Source organism: Mauremys reevesii, linkage group 7, assembly GCF_016161935.1.
Source record: "Mauremys reevesii isolate NIE-2019 linkage group 7, ASM1616193v1, whole genome shotgun sequence".
NCBI lineage: Eukaryota > Metazoa > Chordata > Testudines > Geoemydidae > Mauremys > Mauremys reevesii.
The window spans coordinates 69,494,550-69,517,677 of record NC_052629.1 but is presented as its reverse complement, the minus strand read 5'-3'; the positions used below and the strand labels follow the sequence as shown (position 1 = coordinate 69,517,677).

Genomic DNA, 23,128 nt, shown 5'->3' with positions numbered 1-23,128 from the left:
CACGGCTCCGGTGGAGCATCCGCAGGCATGCCTGCGGGAGGTCCACCGGAGCCGCCTGCCGCCCTCCCGGCGACAGGCAGAGCGCCCCCCGCGGCATGCCGCCCCAAGCACGCGCTTGGCGCGCTGGGGTCTGGAGCCGGCCCTGTCAATGGCTATTAGCCAGGGTGGGTAGGGATGGTGTCCCTAACCTCTGTTTGCCAGAAGCTGGGAATGAGCGACAAGGAATGGATCACTTGGTGATTACCTGTTCTGTTCATTCCCTCTGGGACACTGTCAGAAGACAGGATACTGGGCTAGATGGACCTTTGGTTTGACCCAGTATGGCTGTTCTTATGTGCTTGATGCTTCAGAACCAGGATCAAGTGTAGTTCTGTGCCCTCCCACTGGCAAGAAGGGGAAGTGGGTGAAGAGTAGGCATGGTTGCTGCTGACGTCTTAACTGACTATTTCTAGACTGCTTGAGGTTTAGTTTTCTTTAAAATAGTCAAAACTCCTGACTCTTAGACTTAAGAATATCTGTATAAACAGAGTGCTAAAGCATTTGATAATATGAGGGGATTTCCTTGGTTCTGTTTCTCTGTGGACCAACACTCACATGTTCAACACCTCCATCACACTGACTCTAAACAAGCTAACGTTTTGCAGCCTTGGTTCAGAGGTGGAGAACTTGTGGAATCCATACATTCGTTACCCTAGCACAGGTCTGTTGGGGGAAAGAGAGGCTGGCTAGGAGAATTATGGCTGTGGAGGGCACAGTTGACATGTACTCACCAACAGGTGTCGTGCCTCCCTGCATAGCTGCTCACCACAAAGCAGTGGTCACAGGGCTCTGGCTATGCCCCTCTGTAGAGGTAATGGTACTAACAGAGCTAGTAGCCTGGATGTACAGGCTATCAAACTATGGCTTCATCTTGTACACAAGTGCTAGAGGAAGGAGGCTCCCTGTTCCCTTGTGTCCTTGCACTGGTGCAGCCTCAAAATGCTCACACAATTTAAAATTCACAGGAAGGTTTTGCAGTGTTTCCTAAAGACAGTCAGATTCTGGTTTTGCTCATCTAGGAGTTTGTTCCAAAGTTAGATCCTATCAACTAAGAATGTCCCCAGCTCTCATATGCTTTGGGATCTGCATCTTCCCAGAGAAATACAGCTGTCCTAGTAGTTCATTTATAACTCTGTCTTCACTGTAGCTGGGGTATGATCCATTAATTGTTGGAGTCTAATGGCGGTTGCTGCTTCAGCCGCTGCTAGAGCCTGTCTGCAGACTTAGGAAACCATCACTGCATTGGTTACACCTGGGTCACACTGTCACGCCTCATTTCTCAGCCATAAGGGTTAGAATCAGCTTCAATATAGAAGAAAAATAATGGTTTGTCTGTCATTACATGACTGGGACCCACAGACCCAGGCACTTGTCTGCCTTAATTCAGCCCTCCACACAAGCCACGATGAAGGCCCTGCATACTTTGGCTAGCTGAACCTAATTTCCGCTGCAAGGCTCCTGGGTTCAGCAGCACAATGGAATCTTTTGAGTCTGCTTAATTTTGATTTGATATTAATGAATTAAATGTGGACATTTAACTTGTGCAGTCACCTGTCTTGATAAATCAACACTTACGCTGTCCCCAGATTATCAGAAGTTTTGCTATACTAAACCAGAGATTGACACCTATTTTTCTTATAAAAGCTTTTTTATTTTTTCTTGATGGGGGTGGGTGCTCTGGGGGTTTGGACACATTGAGAGGCAGGTTGGAAGCATAGGAAAGGCAGATTAGGAGAAATATCCAGCTAAAATGAACAGCACTGAAATTAACAATGAAAACTGAACTGTAATCTTCAGGTTTTAGAGTCAATGTCCCATTTTGGTGAATGGGGAAGTTCTTACTTTAAGGATCTCTTTAGACATGCGGATATAACACTGCATCAGTTCACTTTGGCTCACCCTTCAAGGCTTTCCTCACAACCAGGAGTGCTTATATTCTAGAACACGAGTATGAAATAAATAGTGGAGAGGCATGGGTCTCTCCTGGAATAGGAGGCTCTGGCTGTAATACTGACAGATGCTTTGGTGCTGCCAGAAGGCTGAGTTTTGGTGTTTGCTTTGTCGATTCCTTCTCTCCAAGCACAATCTGCTAAACTTCAGGCAAAAAGCTTCCTTCATGGAAGTTAAAGGAGAGGAGGTCAAAACTGGGCTTGCAGAGGAGAGGATCTGAAGCCTGAACTACGGGGTTGCTGTTGTGGCTCCATACTGCAGGCTCTGGAGGACTGAGCTGACTCATTTCAGCTATACACACACACACATGCCGCCCAGGCAGTTTGCATGGTGCTAAGAAGCGAGCAGACGCCTGGCCCCCATGAAGACCACGGTAGCTTCCCGTAAGACTTGAGACACCTTGTCTAAATAAAGATCTTTCTTTTCCCAGGTGTGCTATATTTAGCGCTGACTCCTTCTCCTGAGCATTTAATTTCTAGGACACCCTTACAAATCTGCAATGTCCCTGTCATCAATTTGAATTCAATTTTCACCATAGAGGGGACTTTTTTCCCCCATTAGACTCTTTATCCCTTCGCCCCCCCCCCCCAAACACATACAATCTGAAAATTTCCACCTGTGACTTGTCTCACTCAAAACAGAGCAGGAAATCCCCCTCTCCCCTGCAAGGGTGGCTTGAGAGAATGGAAGAGCTACTACTCGGATTTTAGAACAGGAAATGCAAGTACAAGTTTAGCTATCCTTACAGCTGTTCTGTGAATGCAAATGCCACTTGTTCATTCTCTCTGCATCTGCTCTCCTAATGTCTTATCAGGTTCTGCTCGTTTCACAAATTAGAAGACACGAGAATTTGCTTCTTTGCTCCAAAACTGAGGTAAGATTCTGGCTGCAGAGCTTAATACTTCTCTCTGCTTTCACCTTGCATCTGCACAGGGGCCCCTGGGGGATGTGATGTGCTGATTGTGTATGCCAGGGATGCCAGTGAATGGTGTCAGTACCTTCAGAACCTCTTCTTCTCATGCCGGCAAGTCCGAAAGCAGCGGGTTCTGAGCTACGAAGTGGAGTACGGGACTGCCGTTCCCTGGGAGGAGTTTGATCGATTCAGCAGCAGCCGATGCATCATCGTGTTGCTGTCTGCCGAGCTGGTGCAGAACTTTTACCTCCCTGACGTCCTTGGGAGCCTGCAGGAAGCTTTGAGGCCCCCACACAAAGTGGTCAAGCTGTTCTGTGGAGTGGAGGATTGTGATGACTATTTAGGGTTTTTCAGGGACTGGGCCCAGTGGAAAGAGCTCACCTATGATGATGAGCCAGATGCCTACATTGCAACAGTCAAGAAGACTATTTCAGAAGGTAAGGTGGCAGGCTGGGATTTGTGTCTCTTTCATTGGGGGAAGGGTGCATGTTATTACTGATCCCTCTTTGGATTACTGTTCACATATTCTTCTGAAATATAAAAATAAAGCCTGGTCTATAATCCTCTATAATTTTGGGAGCTCTCCGGACCCCTTTTCCTCCACCCCACCCACCAGCTCCATGTCAACAATCTGCAAAGCATTTGGGAATCTGTATGGCATGTTAGCTATTAATATTTGAGGGGTGCCTGTATAATGGGATGTGCTGTTGAATGTCTGGGAAGCTAGCGCGTCTTCAGAGCTCTGTCCATTCTTCACTGCACTGATACTGACCCAGGCTCATAAAAAATAGGAGGCTGTTCTGCTAGGTTATCTTGTCCCCCCTACAGGAGCCAATGTATGATTGTCCTCTATAGCAGTGGTGCCCAACCTTGTTACATAGGAGGGCCACATAAACCTAAGCACGATCTTGTGTGGGCCAAACGGGTTCTATATATTTTAATAAGATTTAAAGTCACCTGTATTGATTTATATTTTAAGTTCAGCTTTTTTTGTATGTATTTAGGTAGGTTGTTTCTATGTACAGTGTTGTCTGTTTACACACTTATGTAAACTAAAATGATGTAAATGTGCCAACAAAAAGTTAATGAATCGGCCGTTAGTATATTGTGTTGAAGCAGGCCAGGGGCCTTATGAGAGACCCTGTGTGTGGCCCGTGGGCTGTAGGTTGGGCACCCCTGCTCTACAGTATATTGTCCAGTTCTCTCCTTTAAATCATAGGTGCAACAGCATTGGAAAATCTGGGCAACAGAAAAGACACCAGCACTTGCTACATATCCACTGCAGGTGTATTTAGCATAGTCATAGCAGTTCAAAATTGCACCTTGATGCCTCTGGCACTACATTGAGCCAAGCAGTCTGAAATGACCAACCCCCCTTTCAGTTCACAAGAGCTAGAGATTCTTGAAGCGCAGAAGTGGTAATGGACTCTAAACTAGAGAGGCCTGAGCCACAAAGTTCTGACTAGGTCTAAACTTCCCCAAACTCTGGGGGTCTTGCCAGGAGAGAGCCCTGAACAAGTTTTATGGACCCAAATCATGGGAACTATTGTGGGCTTTTGTGGTCAGTCTACGGCTTAAAGTCAAGGACAGTGCCACATGGTGGCCAGCTCAGGCCCAGTGGTACAAGGTGCTAAGCACCCTTCTCTCCCAGTAATTTCCTTGGCTGTTGAGCGTCATTGGCACATCATAGGATCGTAGGACTTATCTACACCAAAAAGTTCTGTCTCTTTGATTATAGCGGTTAAAGTTATAATTCAAGCAGTACAACCTCCTAGTGTAGACGGTGATACTAGTGTACAGGTATCTTACACTGGTATAACTGTTCCCATACAGCAAGGAGAGTAACTATACCAGTATAAGTCATCTTTACACAGGTATAACCATAGCCAAAGCCATAGTCACAGACTGCGTTCCTCAGACCACTGCTCAGGCCACAGTGGAGTGCACACACAAGCCCAGTTTTGGACCCTCTGTTGAAATCCACAGAAATCACTTTAGATTCAAAATTGATAGGCTATGTCACAGAGTGAGCACAGGCTCTCCCACTTTTGTGCCTGCACCCTGTGTTTAGGCTGGTTTAATAAAGAGTATTCGCTCCCTCTTTTGTAGAATCACCCCGGTGTCTTTATTTACAGTGCTTGTGCAGTTCCCAGATCCCCCAACAGTTAGTGCCCCACAGACCCTCCCCAGGGTCTCCTGGCCCTTGAGGCTTCCTTATTGGCACGGAGACAGAGATACTGCCCTCCTGTCTCCTCCCAGGCTAGCCTCCCCACTGAGGTTTGCCCAGGGCTTTTATAGCCTTCTCTTGCCCCAGCCCAGCCGTCACTACTTAGCCCAGCAGGTTCGTCTGAGCCAGCCCTCGTTAGGGCTTGCAGCTGGGCTCCCTGCTGAGTACCTGCATCTCTACACCAGGCCACCTGGCCAGAGAGCAGGCTGTGGCCAGCCTTTTGGCAGGGCTTTAAAGGGGTTTTACCCCTGCCCTGCCACAGGCTAGATATGGGGCCAAGGTAGAAGTTGTTCTTCTAAACTTGATGTGAATGGGGTCAAAGGCAGCTAAATTATTGCACCCTGAAATTAGAGACGTTACCAATTGTTTTGCCATTCTGCAGCAAAGAAAAGCAGGAGACAGAATTTAGTGTAGTGCCTTCCCTTGGCTGAGTGCAGCACCAATATTTAGCTGATGAAATTTATTTCCAAAGTCACTATCTCAGTGGGTTTTGGACTGTCAGTACAGATTGTTAGCTCCAGCAATCTTACATTAGCATGTCAGAGCTGGAGACCAGTGACCTCTGAATGGGGGCAAGCAGGAGCCTCTAGATTCTGTTATGCAGAGATTGATCTCAAGGTGCAACCTGACTGATGGGGTAGAATGTTTATGGGGGGGGTGAAGGGGACAATATTAATTACAAGGCCTGTAAGGGGATTAATAGCTCTCAAAAGACTTGCTGGGGTTTCTCCTTTCCCGCAAATGTACAGAAGCAAACAGGAAGGGGAAGGAGTTACTCCTACTTCTCTCTTCTTCCTTCCAAGTGCCCAGTTCTCCTCATTCTTCCCCCAGACCCTCTGGCTTCCAGCATTTTGAGGAGCGGCAAGGTGATGGCGGAAGAGGTGGCTTCTGTAGCAGACAAATCTGTGATTCTTAGCAGTGGGACTCCCTCTTGTCAAATCATAGACGATATGGGTTGGAAGAGACCTCAGGAGGTCATCTAGTCCAACCCCCTGCTCAAAGCAGGACCATGCAAGCTCTCTTTTTTAATCCACTTGGCACATAGCATATATATGGAGACACCCAAAGGGAGAACAGGAGGCCAACATCCTCCTCTGAGGCATCTGCCTTCTCTTCCTCACACCCTGGAGTTGTCTCACTTTGGACAGTACCCAGGCATTAAGTCTTGGGAGTGGGGCATAAGGACTCAAAGGGAGGTGCAGGCTGTGGGTGCAAAGAGGGATGTGGGGATGGGGAGAAGCAGATGTGCTGAGTGGGTTGAGGCAGATCCACTCACCCTGGTGGAGCCCTATTCCCATGCGCCTCCCAAGGTCATTGGGAGACAGGCTCCCATCACCAGGAACGTAGGAAGTGTGCTCTAGTGAGGCTGCCCTCCTACAGCTCTGAGGAAGAGGGAAGTCCACAGCCTCTTCCGCACTCCTTGGTCTCACATTATAGCAGCTATAAAAACTCCAGGGAATGCTCACTAGCAATCAAGGTGGAATTAAGGTTAAAGATGCTTGAGTCAGTCGAGTGCAAACTACGGATTTTAACTTTGTGGAGAAGGTTTTAAATACCCCCGTTTTGCTGGAAACTATTCAGGTTATGGTTCTCCAAAGAAGGGACTCACCTACTGGAACTGTGTCCCAGAGACACCAATCTTGGTGCATGTAGAGTGTTGAAAGTGTGTGCCAATGGCCTTGTCTCATACAATGTGGGAATCTCACTACCCTAACTCTCGCTCTGCAAGCAAGCACTCTAATGTAATCATCTGGGCACACACAGGACACATGTGGAGACATGCTAGCGCTATCTAATTAGTTGGATACCTGGCTGGCATGGGGAACTAGGGATGATCTTGCAAGGTGCCGAGAACCTGTTGGGAAATGCCAAATGCCCTTGACACCTTTCAGGACCAGCCTCTATGATGAGGTAAATGATTCCTTTCTGTATTCTGCACTATCTAATGGGGAACTTGTACAATGCTTTGTGGGGTCTATGACCATAAAGTAGCAATTGCTATACAAGCACATTTCTTGTTGATAAAATACTAGGAGTCTGACTTTTTCAAGTTCAACCTTAATTCTTGCTCCACAGATTACCTTTCAATATGACAGGCAAATATACTGAAATCACTGATACTTGCCTGCAGCCTTTAGTACAATTTAATGATGATTTTTAAGGCAGATCATGTTTTAACTGACTTTTTTACATAATCAAAATGGTCCATGCTTTCTTCAGTTGCCTTACTTGAACTCAAATGCATATACCACCAATTGGTTTTATTCTACCTTTGCTAAATATTTTGTCAGAAGAAAAGATAGTTTTAACCATCAAGTATTTTATTTATACAGCTCTCATCAGGGAGTCTTTCCTAGTTTTCTCAAAGCAGTATAGCATCTGTTAAGCTGGCTTTACTGGGTTCATTTTAACAGTCTGTAAGAAGTTACAGAAACCCTACTCCACTGAGTTCTAACTTGAGTGATGGAATTTGGGGCTGTTTGGGGCGCATGGTGGGACACAGTTCTAAAGGACTCAAGACAGGGTTCCTGTCAGCCTGATAGTACGAATTGTAAATCTGTCCAAGGTGTGATTGTTTCAGGGCAAGAAATGTTTATCTCGCGTAAAGTCTGTGAATTACCAGGAGACCAGCTGCTCTAATGTTTATTTAAAAAGGGAAGAGCTCCCCAGGTGTACAATAGTACATAGTTCCTCTTTGGGTGAAATGGTGAAGAACTGCCTTTCAGTTGATTCGACAGTGTCACAATAGAACCTGCCATGAGGTTTAGGTGAAGTCAGTTCTTAGGTAATTGACTTAAAGTGCATTTTGAGAACCGACATCTTCCCTAGCGAAACATGGTGTAGATACATAGTCCATGCCCTTAGTGCTAGATGCCACACTACCTAGCAGAAAGGGTGGTCTTGTGGTTAAGGCATTGGCTGGGCCTTAGGGGAGCTGGCTTTGACTCCAGTCTCTGCAACATGCTTCCTGTATGATCCTGAGTAGGTCACTTAACCATTCCATGCCATGGCCTACAATTTTTTACTACTGTTTTGTCTCTTTCCCTACCCTGTCTTCTATTCAAATTGAAAGCTTTTCAGGGCAGGGACTCGCAGTTTGCCCTAGAAGAATGGGCTTTGATGTTGGTTGAGGCCTGTAGGTGCTATTGTTATAGTTACGGGCGCACTAGAAATGTACCCATGTCTCTGACACGCCTGCACATGCTCACAGCACTGGCAATGGCAGCATCAGCATAAAATGGAAAACTAAAACCATGGCAGAGTAATTAGGGAAAGCTTGAACTGTCTGTTAACTGAGAATTTGTGAGGGATTGATTGGCACATATAATAATGAGCCTCACAATGACAAGTAACTGGCAGCAAACTATCTGTCGGCTCCAGGGCAGTTTTCTCTACCTTTTTGATACCAGGGACCATTTTGCTGCCTTCCTAACCTGTGTCAGGGAGATTTCAGGGACCGGCACCAGTCCATGGACCGGTTGTTGAGAAACACTGTGCTTGGGTAAGAAGGTCTGTCAGCACGTTCATGTTGTGTTTTGGGGATTGCACTATTGCTTCAAGTGCAGCTGTCAGAATGTGATTCCGTTTGGACAGTGCTGCAGACCACCACCTGTATCATCACAGGCCGTGAGCTACTTTAACTGCTCTGCTAGTTCTGTAGAAAGTCAGAAAAGGAGAAACTCTTGTTTTGCCTTACTGATGGTAAACTGTGCACTGCTTGTATTGAAGAGAGGGAAGCTTTTGAGCTTACACCGAGCTCTTCTGGTCTGTGTAAACTCAGAAGCTTTTCTCTCTCTCTCCAACAGCAATTGGTCCAATAAAAATATTACCTCACCCACCTTGTCTGTCTAATATCCTGGGACCAGCACGGCTACAACAACGCTGCCTGTGGCTAATGACGCATGCTTGCAGAGGCTGGTGGGAGCAAGGTGATGTGTGTAGTTATAATGGTATGGCTCCTCAATACTGACAAACATTAACTAAAGGAGATTTGGAGCATTCCAGTTACTTTCAGAGCTCTGTTCCCCACAACACCTACTGATTAGCTCATTCTACAAAACTTTCTGTAAGCCGAGTGAAAGTTCAGAGGTCAAAACCTGGGAAAGTCAACTGTAGCCAGAATTTTAGTGGCTTCTTGCCTGGAATAGGGACTCTGCCCAAAGTTGCTTAAAAATTAATTAAAGTTCTCCAACAATACACTTCAGACGTGGAGGAGGAGTGGAACTGAGATGTAGTGCAGGTATCTGGGGAGATCAGTGCTGAGATACCACACAAAGTACTCTTCCAAGAGAATGTAGGTGAGGGTGGCTGCTGGGTGTTTCCAAGGAAGTCTTGCACGGACAAAAGGAGTGTGGGAGAAATACAGCGAGGAGGCTAGGAGGAAGGCTGGAGAGGAGTTGGTGAGCAGGAGGAAATGAGCAGAGATGCAGATTGGGCAAGAGTTCTGCAGAAACTTGAAGGTGAAGAACTTGAACATGGTTCAGAAAGCTAGTGAATGAACTGAAAGTTAAACTGTTCCAAGGTCTGGGACATGCTGTGTGCAGTTGTGGACCACAGCAGGAATCACTGATCATTTAAGAGACTAGGAAAGCCTTTAAGGAGTCACACATTGGACCACAAGGGCCAGAAATGAATTTGTGCCATTTGAAAGCTGTGGGAAAACGGGCTATTAAACTTTTAATCCTAGCAGGCTATGAAATAGTACTGACAATCTGTCTTACTCCGGGGTCTCACTCAGTACTGGGTTTGCTTACCTTCTTATGATCACAAACCTGGACAGTGGACTAGTTTACAAGCTTCCCATGAGCTAAAGGCCTCATCAGACTTAAATTACAGGAAACAGGCTGATGTGCTATAAATTGCTCGATTTAGTTGTGGGTGGGAAATAAAGTAGCAGAAACCACATAAACCATGTCATGTGCAGGAAGGACAGTGAGGAAGTGCGTGGCCTTCCTGGTTCTTTTTTGATGGGTGGGTGAAACTATGAATGAAATGTCAGAGCAACTGGTCCTGCTTATCCAAATGGATTTGTTTGTACTTAGCACATTGCCGAAGTTTCAAAGTGGTTATACTTTTGTTAGGGCTGTCAATTAATCGCAGTTAACTCACGTGATTAACTAAAAAAAATTAATCGTGATTAATCGCACTGTTAAGCAATAGAATACCGATTGAAATTTATTAAATATTTTTGGATGTTTTTCTACATTCAAATATATTGATTTCTATTACAACACAGAATACAAAGTGGGCAGTGCTCACTTTATATTATTATTTTTTATTACAATATTTGCAAATGTAGAATTATGTACAAAAAATAACTGCATTCAAAAATAAAACAATGTAAAACTTTAGAGCCTACAAGTCCACTCAGTCCTACTTCTTGTTCAGCCAATCGCCAAGACAAACAAATTTGTTTACATTTATGGGGGATAATTCTGCCTGCTTCTTACTTATAATGTCACCTGAAAGTGAGAACAGATGTTCGCATGGCACTTCTGTAGCTGGCGTTGCAAGGTATTTACATGCCAGATATGCTAAACATTCGTATGTCCCTTTATGCTTCGGCCACCATTCCAGAGGAATGCATCCATGCTGATGACGCTTGTTAAAAAAAAAGTGTTAATTAAATTTGTGACTGAACAACTTGGGGGAGAACTGTATGTCTCCTGTTCTGTTTTACCCACATTCTGCCATGTATTTCATGTTATAGCGGTTTCAGATGATGACTCAGCACATGTTCTTTTTAAGAACACTTTCACAGCAGATTTGACAAAATGCAAAGAAGGTATCTAGTCCAGGTTTTATTCATAAACATTTGTTATAGTGAAGCTCTCAACCCTTAGATTTCAGTGCTTCAACTGACCACCAGCTGGCTTCGGCAGTTCCTGCTCTTTCATTGGCACTGGTCACCACTTGCAATCATGCAGAGACCGGTAATGGCCAAACTTGAGTTTCACGCTTCACTCCACTTCCTGGTAGAAAGTCCACCCCAGCCCACCCACCATTGGTACCTAACTGGCACCCTGTTGGCAGGCTTAGTTCAGAAGGCTGAGGAATGAATGGGTCGTAGAGGCTATCCCTTTCTCTACACCCGGTAGATATTTGGGTCAAGGCAAAGGAGTACAGCAGCAATGTAAGGGACTTATGTTCTCTCTATTGTGTAGAAAATGGAGCCCTTCAGTTGGAGTGCTCTTAACCAGCTTTAATTTAGGATGTCTAGGACTATCCAAAACCAACTCTTTAAACCTGAGACTAATGGAGCAGCTAACCAGTAACTCTACCTACTCTTTGCCACTGGGAGGAGAGTTACAGAAAACAGTTTGATGCACATCCAAAGTGCTGGATTATCTCCTACCCTCCCTGTCTCAAGTGAGCGATCCCTTCTAACACCCCGGGGCAGATGGGCCTAGCAGTGTTAATATGTGTGATGAACAAACCCCTTGCCAATTGCCATAAACATTGCAACCAGAAAACTCAAACAGATGCATTGATCGGTGTGTGCTCAGCTGCCGCCATGAGTGACAAATGGGGTCAGAGTGACTGAGCACACTGTGTCCATGACTCCTTCAAAATCATCCAATGGCTAGCGAACAAGCCTGTTATGCAGCTGCTGCTTCCAGGAAGATTCTATGTTGCACTGACCCTCCTGCCAGAGAAGCTGTTGCAACGACCATTCACTAGCCGGAGGTTGCTAGAGGGCAATGCACAGTGCTGTTGGCCCGCTCCTTATAGTAGGGAGAGATGGTTCTTCGTCCTCTCCTGTGGCTGTGTCTCAAGGTCCTGCTGGCCTGAGAATGCCAAGCCAAGCAAGCTGCCTGAGCCTGCCTCCCGCAGGGGGCATGACATTTAGAGCACTGGGTTGACCTGCAAATAGGAAAGATGCTCCTTGAGTGAGAAATGGAGCTGTAACCCTTGAAGAAAATCCATGGAGACCGTAGTATCTAGCCCAGGGGTTCTCCAAATACATTTTTTGGTGGCTGGTGGCCGCTATGACAATTTTTCTTAAAATACTTAATTAACTTTAGGAAAACAAATAAATATGCATCTGTCCACCTCCAAATCCATTATAATTTATTTATGTAGGGTTTTTTTGCAGACTCAATAATAAAAATAATGTACAGTTCTCTATTCTTTACTGGACCTAAACAGAATAGAAACACAAATAAGGTGCTTTGCACATTCTTGTCTTTTGTTGTTGTTTCTTTTGTATTTGATTGCATTTTTTTAAAAACTTGCTAGTTAGTAAGTCTGCTGCTGCGAAAGGTAATGTTTGTTCATATAATTTTTCATAGCAGACTTACTAGCTAGCTGGGAGGCTGTGAAAAGTGATATTAACAACTGTACGAATAACAGTTTTCACAGCAGACTTACTCAGCCCTGCCAAGCCAGGGGACAAATTAAGTCCTGGATGGGGAGATGAGTAGGGACATAGGGGCGATGGTGGGGAAGGATGGGGGGCTGGGGAAGGAGTGGGGGCCAGGGGCAATGGGGGGGCAGTGAGTCCAGGGTCCAAGGCTGGAGCCTGAAGACTGTGGCTGGGGGCCAGAGCTCACCACTGCATGTCTGGAACCTGGGGCTGGAGGAGGCTGCAGGGGCCAGGGACAATGGGGTGTGTGTGTGTGAGCTCAGAGCTGGCATCTGCTGCCGCGAGGCTGGGATCCAGCGCAAGAGCCCAAAGTCCCACCACAGGAGCCTGCCACCTGGAGCCTGCCACTTGCCGCCCTTCTAGTGGCCTTTGGGGAGAGGCTGCTTTGCACCCCCCTCCAGTCACTGCCCAGGAGGCTGTGGCCTCAAGAAAAGCCCCTGGTGGCCGCATTTGAGAAACACTGATAGCCTGTCCCTAGGGCTGGGAGTCATGCATGAGCTCCAAGCATTCTCCTGATTTCTGAAGCCCACAGCCTTCTCCTCTAATGGTCACTTGTCAGTCTGGTGCTTTGTTGTTGTATTGTACCACATCGCTCTCCAGCATAGGGACGGATCTGTCATAGAATATCAGGGTTGGAAGAGACCTCATGGACTCATAGACTTTAAGGTCAGAAGGGACCATTATGATAATCTAGTCTGACCTCCTGCACAACGCAGGCAATACAATCTCACCCATCCACTTCTATAACAAACCCCTAACATATGTCTGAGTTATTGAAGTCCTCAAATTGTGGATTGAAGACCTCAAGCTGCAGAGAATCCTCCAGCAAGTGACCTCAGGAGGTCATTTAGTCTAACTCCCTGCTCAAAGCAGGACCAACCCCAACTAAATCATCTCAGCCAGAACTTTGTCAAGTGGGGCCTTAAAAACCTCTAAGGATGGAGATTCCACCACCTCTCTAGGTAACCCATTCCAGTTCTTCACCACCCTCCTAGTAAAATAGTTTTTCGTAATATCTAACCTAGACCTCCCCCACTGCAACTTGAGACCATTGTTCCTTGTTCTGTCATCTGCCACCACTGAGAACAGCCAAGCTCCATCCTCTTGGAATCCCCGCTTCAGGTAGTTGAAGGCTGCTATCAAATCCCCCCTCACTCTTCTCTTCTGCATACTAAATAAGCCCAGTTCCCTCAGACTCTCCTCGTAAGCCATGTGCCCCAGGCCCCTAATCATTTTTGTTGCCCTCTGCTGGATTCTCTCCAATTTGTCCACATCCCTTCTGTAGTTGGGGGCCCAAAACTGGACGCAATACTCCAGATGTGGCCTCACCATTGCCGAATAGAGGGGAATAATCACTTCCCTCAATCTGCTGACAGTGCTCCTACTAATGCAGCCCAATATGCCATTAGCCTTCTTGGCAACAAAGGCACACTGTTGATTCTCATACAGCTTCTTGTCCACTGTAATTCCCAGGTCCTTTTCTGCAGAACTGCTGCTTCGCCAGTAGGTCCCCAGCCTATAGCAGTGCCTGGGTTTCTTCCATCCTCAGTGCAGGACTCTGCACTTGTCATTGTTGAACCTCATCAGATTTCTTTTAGCCCAATCCTCCAATTTGTCTAGGTCACTCTGGACCCTATCCTACTCTCCACATATCTACCTGGGGGGTGGGATAGCTCAGTGGTTTGAGCATTGGCCTGCTAAACCCAGGGTTGTGAGTTCCCTCCTTGAGGGAGCCATTTAGGGACTTAGTTGGGGATTGGTCCTGCTTTGAGCAGGGGGTTGGACTAGGTGACCTCCTGAGGTCCCTTCCAACCCTGATATTCTATGATTCTTCCTCTCCCCCCAGCTTAGTGTCCTCTGTGAAATTGCTGAGGGTACAATCCATCCCATCATCCAGATTGTTAATTAAGATGTTGAACAAAACTAGCCCCAGGATCAATCCCTGGGGCACTCTGCTTGATACCGGCTGCCAACTAGGCATCAAGCTGTTGATCACTACCTGTTGAGCCCAATGATCTAGCCAGCTTTCTATGTACCTTAGTCCATTCATCCAATTAATACTTTAACTTACTAGTGAGAACAATGTGGGAGACTGTATCAAAAGCTTTGCTAAACTCAAGATATATCACGTCCATCGCTTTTCCCATATCCACAGAGCCAGTTATCTCATCATAGAAGGCAATCAGGTTGGTCAGGCATAACTTGCCCTTGGTGAATCCATGCTGACTGTTCCTGATCACCTTCCTCTGCTCCAAGTGTTTCAAAATGGATTCTTTGAGGACCTGCTCCATGATTTTTCCAGGGACTGAGGTGAGGATGACTGATCTGTAGTTCCCCGGATTCTCCTTCTTCTCTTTTTTAAAGGTGGGCACTATATTTGCCTTTCTCCATCATCTGGGACCTCCTTTGATCACCACGAGTTTTCAAAGATAATGGCCAATGGCTCTGAAATCTCATCAGCCCACTCCCTCAACACTCTGACCAGAGCTAATCCCCAGAGTGACCAGGAGGAGGCGCCATCTGCAGAGAGTGGATTCCGTGACAATGGGTCAGAAACCTGGCAGACTTGGAGCACCAAATCCTGAGCATAAAGCAGTTTGACTTTATGCAAAATGTCACAGTCTTGCAGAGGTGTGGACTTCAATCAATTAACTGTACATTTTACCTTTATATAACCCCCATCACTTACAGTACAGAACTCTGAAGTTCCTGGGTTTCTAATATCTGTTATTTATAACCACACTGCTTGTAAAGAATGTTTATCCTTCTCTTTCTAATATGTTCACCCATTCACAACTCCTCTTAATGAAGCTGTGTAGGAGTTTCAGGGTTTTACCGTCCTGCAAGCTTTGGGAGCATGCTACCCTGCATAGCTTCTACCCCATGGGGCAAATTCCCATAGGACCCCAAAATTGCCTCAAACATCACCACTTTCTGTTCCCAGGACCAGGGCAAAGAACTGTATCTTGCAGGTCAACACAACACAGCAAAGAAAATTAACATGAGAACTCACAGTTTTCCCCTTGGACAGGAAAAGGGAATCCCATGGCAAATGCTGGTCATGTCGCTTCATGCGCTTCTGAAGCCACTCTGATACCATGTTAATAAGGCCAGTTTAAGAACCCGGACAGTGTATTTCCATACAACAATGGAACTATGCAAGACAGGTTGCTCCACAGGGCAGTGAGAGCCAGAAAATGGCAAGTAGAAGACACTACATGGTCTCTAGGAACTCCTTAGGGCCCCTGGCTCACCAGCCAGATTAAGTTTCCATGTTCCTTTGCCCCCATTAGCTCAATATCTTGATTTCTGCCCCTTCCTGCCCCTGATTTGCCTACTTTCGTGCCTCCCTGAAGTCCAAACGACCTGCTGCAGAGCTTAGCAAGAATCATAAGCTTAGTGCAGAAGTCAACATCTGGCCCCCAGTTTCTGGGGATCTCCTAAGAGCCACAATAGCTCTTGAGGATTTTAAAGATTATAAGGATGCCTATTTGAAGTGAAATCCCCACTGGGAACATGTAGGAATTAGGGGAAGCCAGTGTATGAAGACTCCAGGAAGGGAGCAAGGGTGATGCTAAGACCCAACCGGGCAAGGGGAACTTTGAAACTTCCATAGGGCTGGAGGGGTCTCTGGGGCCATATTAAGTTAGAGATGCTTGTGTTGGGCTCTGGTGAGGCACTGCTACTGGTGGCTGCCCCCTTCCAGATATTCACTCTATAATAGCATCACAGGTCCCAAAGCACCATTTTTGTATAGTAAGAGTAAGAAAGCAATTTCTTGCTTCGTGGCTCCACGATTCTTCATCCTTCTCCTCGAGCAAAGGAATGGTCATGCCAGAACACATCATGGATCTGTCATTTCTGACGTTCCATCTCCAAGCCATGGCCAGTGCTTGGGCTGTCAGAGGCTGGCACAATCCAGCCATAACACTGGATGTAGTAAGAGTCCTTCCCGCATGACAGACGCGAAGCAGCTACTGCTGCAAAGAGACATGCTACCAAATTCACTGTCCGCTGGAGAGCTCAACACCAAATATGGCGAAGCACACCTGTACAAAGCGTTGCAGCAGGCAATAAGATCTACACTGTACATCTGTGGCTCTGTTACAATGTTGTGGCTGCTGTGGTTCGCAGCAGTGAAGATTTGCATTTTAAAATATTTAATTTGGCTCAACTATTGCTTTTTTAAAATCTCATCCACAAAAGCCACAGTCCAGTCATCGAGGCTATCTTGGACTCTGCTTCTCTTTTTTAGGACAATTAGAAATCTATCTGAACCAAAAAGAGAGTGCTTTATATAACTTTAGCTCTTCTGAGAGCTTCTCATTAAGATGTTGCAAGGTAAGGCTGGTGATCTTGAGTTAGTTAAAGTGCAACGTGCAGAGTCCAAGGAATGATCAGAAGAGGAAATACCGACAGTGTTTCAGAAGGAGTCCATTAGCCAATGGGAGATTTCAGAGAAACACTGAATCGTCAGAGTACCCTGCAACTAAAGATCTCAGTGCTGACATCCTCACAAGACAGACTATTCTTAGCTTCGTTTGGAGTACAGGAAATGAACAGAGCCATTCATGCCATACTTGATGCCTAATATGTGCCAGGCTTTTGGCACCCAAGTTTGAGAAGCTTGAGCTACATGATTTGCCAAAGCTCATGGTCACTGGCAGAGGCAGGAATAGAACTCTAGGACTTGACCGATCATTTGGAGAGCTCTTCTGTACCTACTGGATTATCAAAACCCCAAAATGCACTAAGCTGACTGTGTAGGAAGTGGGGATTCTCCCTCCTGATCAGCCCCCTCATGGTAAGTTTATACTTAAAGCATGAGACTGGTACCTTTGCTGTAGCTTATGTAGAAATAAATAGCAATTATCCTGGTGTTACATAACTTGGAATAGTCCTGCCACACTGTGCATCTCAGGCCTCTTGAAACAATGACACACAACTATATACTGAGTTTGTGTCATTAGTGCTTGTTGCTAATCTCCCAAGGCATTTGCTACAATAGTTGTTTCATGGGTCGCAAGTAACCCACCATATGGCTCAGACCCACCCCACCTTCAAAGGCTGTTAGGAAGTCAGAATTTGACTATGATTTTTCATGATGTTGATGATCCTGGGCATGCATGTCAACAATTTGGCAAACTTGAGGGCCCTCCAGAAGGGAATTCCAAGGCAGACAAAGGGAGAATGAGACTAAGGAACAGCATTACCCTAACCCTCAATTATTTAAATTTATTACTGGCAAGAAGTGCTGGATTGACAGCCCTGGAAACCCAGGCCCGCCATCTACTCCTGGTTCCAGCACAGGGGCCCTCTAATCAGCAGCCAAGATCTGCACTCCTTCCTATTCCTTGTTGCTTTTCCCCTGAGCCTTCTCTTACCTTCCTGGCTTCCCCCCTCTCTGGGTTTGTCAGCCTCCAAATTCCTTCCTCCCATGGAGTAACTGTGGACTACCTTCTATGGTCCCAACACACCTCCCTTCTGCCAGGGAGTGACTGCAGACTACCACCCTGCAGCCTCCTTCTGTTGCCAGCTATCTGGCTTTATATGGCCCCTCCTGTTCCTGCCCAGCTGAGCCTCATGTCTGATTAATCAATCCCTGCTCCCTAGCTCCTCCTTCAGGTGTTGCTTACAGGTTAATTGGGCCTAATTTACCCTCTCAGGACGAGTGTGGGGAATACACCCCATCACACCCATATAGCAGGACAGGTAGTGCAGGGGTTGGATAGATCCTGAACTCCATCTCAGCGCAAAGATGCAGGAGGTGGTGAGACCTATTTGTCGAAGAAAGTCCATTTTGCTGCACCCATTTGAACTCTGCTTGCAGCCTTGCGGGGTCTTGGCACCCAAACCACTTAGTGACAAGATTTTCAAAAGCATCCGATAAATACTTTCAGGTTAATGGAGTTTTTTGGGGGGGTCTGGAAACTCTTCTGTAGTGCTAACATTATAACAAATAAGATGACAGCCCTTGCTTCAAAGAACTTGCATCTTAAACAGATGGGAAAGAACTAATCTATGCATTGAATGTTCCTTTATTGTACATAGTTACTCAACAGGAAGCCCTGAATCAGTGATGATTATAGCTTGATTTTCGGCACTGGGAAAAATCCCCAGGCAGGCACGTGCTTTTTGATGTGTCACCTGCTCTTGGTTAAGTGAGGCAGACAGAGTGAACCATCTGTCCCTCACTCTTGAAGTTTGGGGCACACGGTTCATAACAAGATTTTGATATAAACAAATAGACAAAGCCAACTGCAGACTACAACCCAGCCCTATTGCAGCTGCGTCCTCCCTGGAAGAACTTATGCAGGGAGCTGTTCTTCTGCCTCAGCTTTCCTCGAGGGCCTTACTGGTTCTTTAGCTCTCACAGGTGTACATACTGGAGCGAACTCCCTGTCTGCTGGTGTTCAGATGTGGCTACTGCACCCTGTCCCAGATCAGCACACTAGGCCTCTGCCCAAAAGGAGCAGTAAGGATAACTGAGTGTCAGGCGAAGCAGGATTCTGCCTGGACAAATAATGGATGAATAGGGATAGCCCTATCTGGGCTGTACATGTGTTTACCTGGCCACAGGAGAGGATAGCTCTCCAGCATTACCAAGGGAAGTGTATGGCTAGGTTTGTAAAGAACAGTATTTAATAAATGATCTTGGAGTCATGTCTGGAGGAGGAAGCCCCCTTGTTTGTGCACCTTGGTTGGGTTTGGAGGGAAGCCCCTGCTGGATTCAGGCAGGCTGTTGCACTGCTGGTGTCTTTGAAATGACGCTAGTGGCCCTACTCCAAGAGCAGGACTAAGAACATGAAAATGACCATAATGGGTCAGACCAACTGTCTGTCTATGCCAGTATCCTGTCTTCTGACAGTGACCAGGGCCAGATACTTCAGAGGGAATGAACAGAACAGCAATTATTGAGTGATCTATTCCCTGTCAGCCAGTCCCAGTTTCTAGCAGTCAGAGGTTTAGGGATACCCAGAGCATGGGGTTGCATCCCTGACCATCTTGGCTAATAGCCATTGATGGACCTAGCCTCCATGAACTTCTCTATTTCTGTTTTGAACTTAGTTATACTTTGGCCTTCACAACATCCCCTGGCAACAAGTTCCACAGGTTGATTGTGCGTTGTGTGAAGAAATACTTCCTTTTGTTTGTTTTAAACCTGCTGCCTGTTAATTTCATTGGGTGATCCCTTGTGCTTGTGTTATGAGAAGGAGTAAATAACAATTCCTTATTCACTTTCTCCACACCATTCACGATTTTATAGACTTCTATTGTATCCCTCCTCAGCCATCCCTTTTCTAAGCTGAACACCCCAGTCTTTAATCTCTTCTTGTATGGAAGCTGTTCCATCCCTCTAATAATTTTTGTTGCCCTTCTCTGTACTTTTTCCAATTCTAATATATCTTTTTTGAGATGGGACGACCAGAACTGCACATGCGGTATTCAAGGTGTGGGCAAACCATGGATTTATATAGTGGCCTTACGATATTTTCTGTCTTATTATCTATCCCTTTCCTAATGGTTCCTAACATTCTGTTTGCTTTTTTGACTGCCACTGCACATTGAGCTGATGTTTTTAGAGAACTGTCTACAATGAATCCAAGGTCTTTTCTTGGGTGGTAACAGCTAATGTAGAGCCCATTGTTTTATATGTAGAATTGGGATTATGATTTCCAATGTGCATTACTTTGCACTTATCAATATTGAATTTCATCAGCCATTTTGTTGCCCAGCTACCCAGTTTTGTGAGATCTCTTTGTAAATCTCAGTCAGCTCTGGACTTAACTATCTTGAGTAATTTTGTATCCTCTGCAATCTTTGCCACCTCACTGTTTACCCCTTTTTCCAGATCATTTATGAATATGTTGAACAGCACTGGTCCCAGTACAGACCCCTGGGGGACACCACTATTTACCTCTCTCTATTCTAAAAACTGGCCATTTATTCCTATCCTTTGCTTCCTATTTTTTAACCAGTTACCGATCCACAAGAGGACCTTCCCTGTTATCCCATGATTCCTTACTTTACTTAAGAACATTTGGTGTGGGACTTTGTCAAAGGCTTTCTGAAAGTCCAGGTACACTGTAGCCACTGGATCATCTTTGTCCATGTGCTTGTTGACACACTGAAAGAATTCTAATAGATTGGCGAGGCTTGATTTCCCTTTACAAAAGCTGTATTGACTCTTCCCCAACATATTGTGTTAATCTACGGGTCTGATAATTCTGTTCTTCACTATAGTTTCTACCAATTTGCTTGGTAGTGACATTAGGCTTACCACCCTGTTGTTGCCAGGATCACCTCTAGACCCTTGTTAAAAAATTGGCATCACATTAGCTATTCTCCAGTCATTTGGCACAGAGGCTGATTTAAATGATAGGTTGCATACCACTGTTAGTACTTCTTCAATTTCATATTTGAGTTCCTTCAGAACTCTTGGGTAAATACCATCTGGTCCTGGTGCCTTATTACTGTTTAATTTGTCAATTTGTTCCAAAATTGCTAATTTACCAGTGAGAACTGCAACTTCATAAGGATTTTGGAAAATAGCAGTGTTCTCAATTTACTTTTCATTCAGCATCCTTTTCCAGAGGAGGAGGCTGTCAATATTCCTGTGCTTTGTTAGGAAACCTGCTGAACTTCTTTGGCTATATCAGCACTTAACGGTAGTGCATAGAGTACAAACACTGCATGCCCAGCTAGCATGGATATAAATAGCAGTGCAGTCAGTGAGGTATGGCATAGGTGGGTAGAGTACAGATATGCCAGGACCTAGGGTATATATCCTACATGGCTCTCTACACTCCCAAGCCAGGCCTCCCCATCTACTAGTTTTAGCAGTGTAGTGCCCTGCTGCTTCCCTGTTGCCAGAGCCTTTCCCCACTGCAGTGAAAGACTCTGGCAGCAGGGAAAGGCTCTGGCGAGGTCTGTGAGAAGAATTTAGTCACTGGCTTAATCCAGCTCCCTCACATTGGTCCACTGTTTGTGCAGAGAGGACTCTCTCCTCAGGCACTCTGCCATCCCTACCAAGCCGCCTGTGCAGATACAGGCTTAGTGTGTGGGCTGTGACAGGTCTACAAATTCCTCGGGCGCCACTGTGGGTGTGCTGCCAACAACTACTCGATAAGCAGTGAAACAATCCTGATGAGGTTAACTTGTCCTCTCAATTCCCCTTTATTTGGTTTATAAGCAGAGACTGGTGCATGTTTAGACTATAAGCTGTGAGGAGAAAGTGTAGGAGAGGCCTGTATTTTTGGGCAAATGCATGACTCGGTTTACGCAGTCACTTTGTGTGCTGACCTACCATAAGTACCGACTTTTATTTTCCCCCAGGGTGCTCCACCTCACCCCATCCCTGCTCCAACCCCTCCCCCAAGGCCCCTGCATGCCTGCCACTCACTGCTCTCCGCCCACCCGCAAGCGCCTCCCCCAGCTTCCAAACAGCTGATCGGCGGCCCCGCCAAACAGCTGTGGCTGCTGGGCGCTAAGCTGGTGGGACCTTGGGAGCACCCATGGAGGCGGTGCCTATGTGACCTACTAGGTCTGAAGACGTTAATTCCTCCTCTCGGGTAAGGTGAGTAAGGGATGGATAAGGCCCTTTGATTTGGTTTTGTTTTTTTTTAATTTCCCAGGAATTTATTGGGTTTTATTAAAAAATGGGAGAAAATTGGGACAAGAGTGGGTGATGGGGAAGGGTGCCCAGTACTTATGGGGGAGGGGGAGGGGTGATACTCCCCACATAGCAGTTGAGGAAGCATTCTACTCCCTGCAGCAGCAGTCAGGGGACCTTGGCTGCTGGGACCTGGCCCCCTGCCCATTTTGCTCCCCCACTTCATGGGGGTAGTGGAGAGGGCCACGCTGAAGGGCTGGGCTCAGAAGTGGAGTGGAAGGCTGCGACCCTTGAACAATGGCTCCCTCCTGCCCCCAGCCTTTCACCGCGGCCCATCTGCTCCCTCTGTGAAAAATTCCCAGGTCCAAAAAAAGCACAATTAGAGCAAAAATTGGTAAAAACAAGATTTTTTTGAGTGGAAACTTGGTAAATACCCTGCTGCTTCCCCTTCCACTTGTGGCTGCTCATTTTACCAGTATCTTCTGCTTCTCTTTATTCCAGTCCATGTTTTCCTCCTCGCTTTCTCTTCTTCTGTCCCTAGACCTCCTGGTTTTTCTGGCTGGCTTTTTGTTGATCTCACTGGTCTCGGAAATGCAGCATTTGCAAGTTTGCACGTTTGTAGGGAGATGGTTCATCCTCACACAAAGGCATTCGGAGTGAGGGGGGAGAACTATGGTGGGACTGAGGGCAGGGGCACCAGAATGCGGGGGAGGTTCAGGGGGCCATGGCCTCATCACTTTTAAAAGTGAATAGGCTATGCCCTCCAAAAGGGTGAGCGATGAGGAAGAGGGGGCAAAGAGGAGTGAGCAGGGGGCAGGGTCTTAGGTGGAAGAGGCAGCACAGGAGCTGGGCCCTGGGGGAATGGGTGGCGTGGGGGATCGGGGGGAAAGTGGGTGGTGCGGGGAAAAGGGTGGCATGGGGGGAGGGGCCATGGTGCAGGCGCCAGTGGCCCTCCCACTTTTAGAGAGTTTTTGATTGAGGGGAGTTGTAGTTCAGGAACCATGCTAAAGCGTGCTGGGA

The 23,128-nt window shown here is 46.4% G+C and overlaps 1 protein-coding gene across 6 annotated transcripts in view; it reads left to right on the top strand.

The window, feature by feature from the left end:
* Nucleotides 1-23,128, top strand: part of PIK3AP1 (phosphoinositide-3-kinase adaptor protein 1) — a 77,243-nt gene that overhangs the window by 5,625 nt on the left and 48,490 nt on the right. For 5 of the 6 annotated variants that reach the window (XM_039546203.1, XM_039546204.1, XM_039546205.1 and 2 more), the window contains exon 2: nt 2,923-3,339. In XM_039546203.1, the coding sequence (XP_039402137.1) occupies nt 2,923-3,339 (417 nt within the window). Of the gene's footprint in view, nt 1-2,739; nt 2,804-2,922; nt 3,340-23,128 lie in introns of those variants that run through there. The other variant, XM_039546206.1, reaches the window with a different exon arrangement.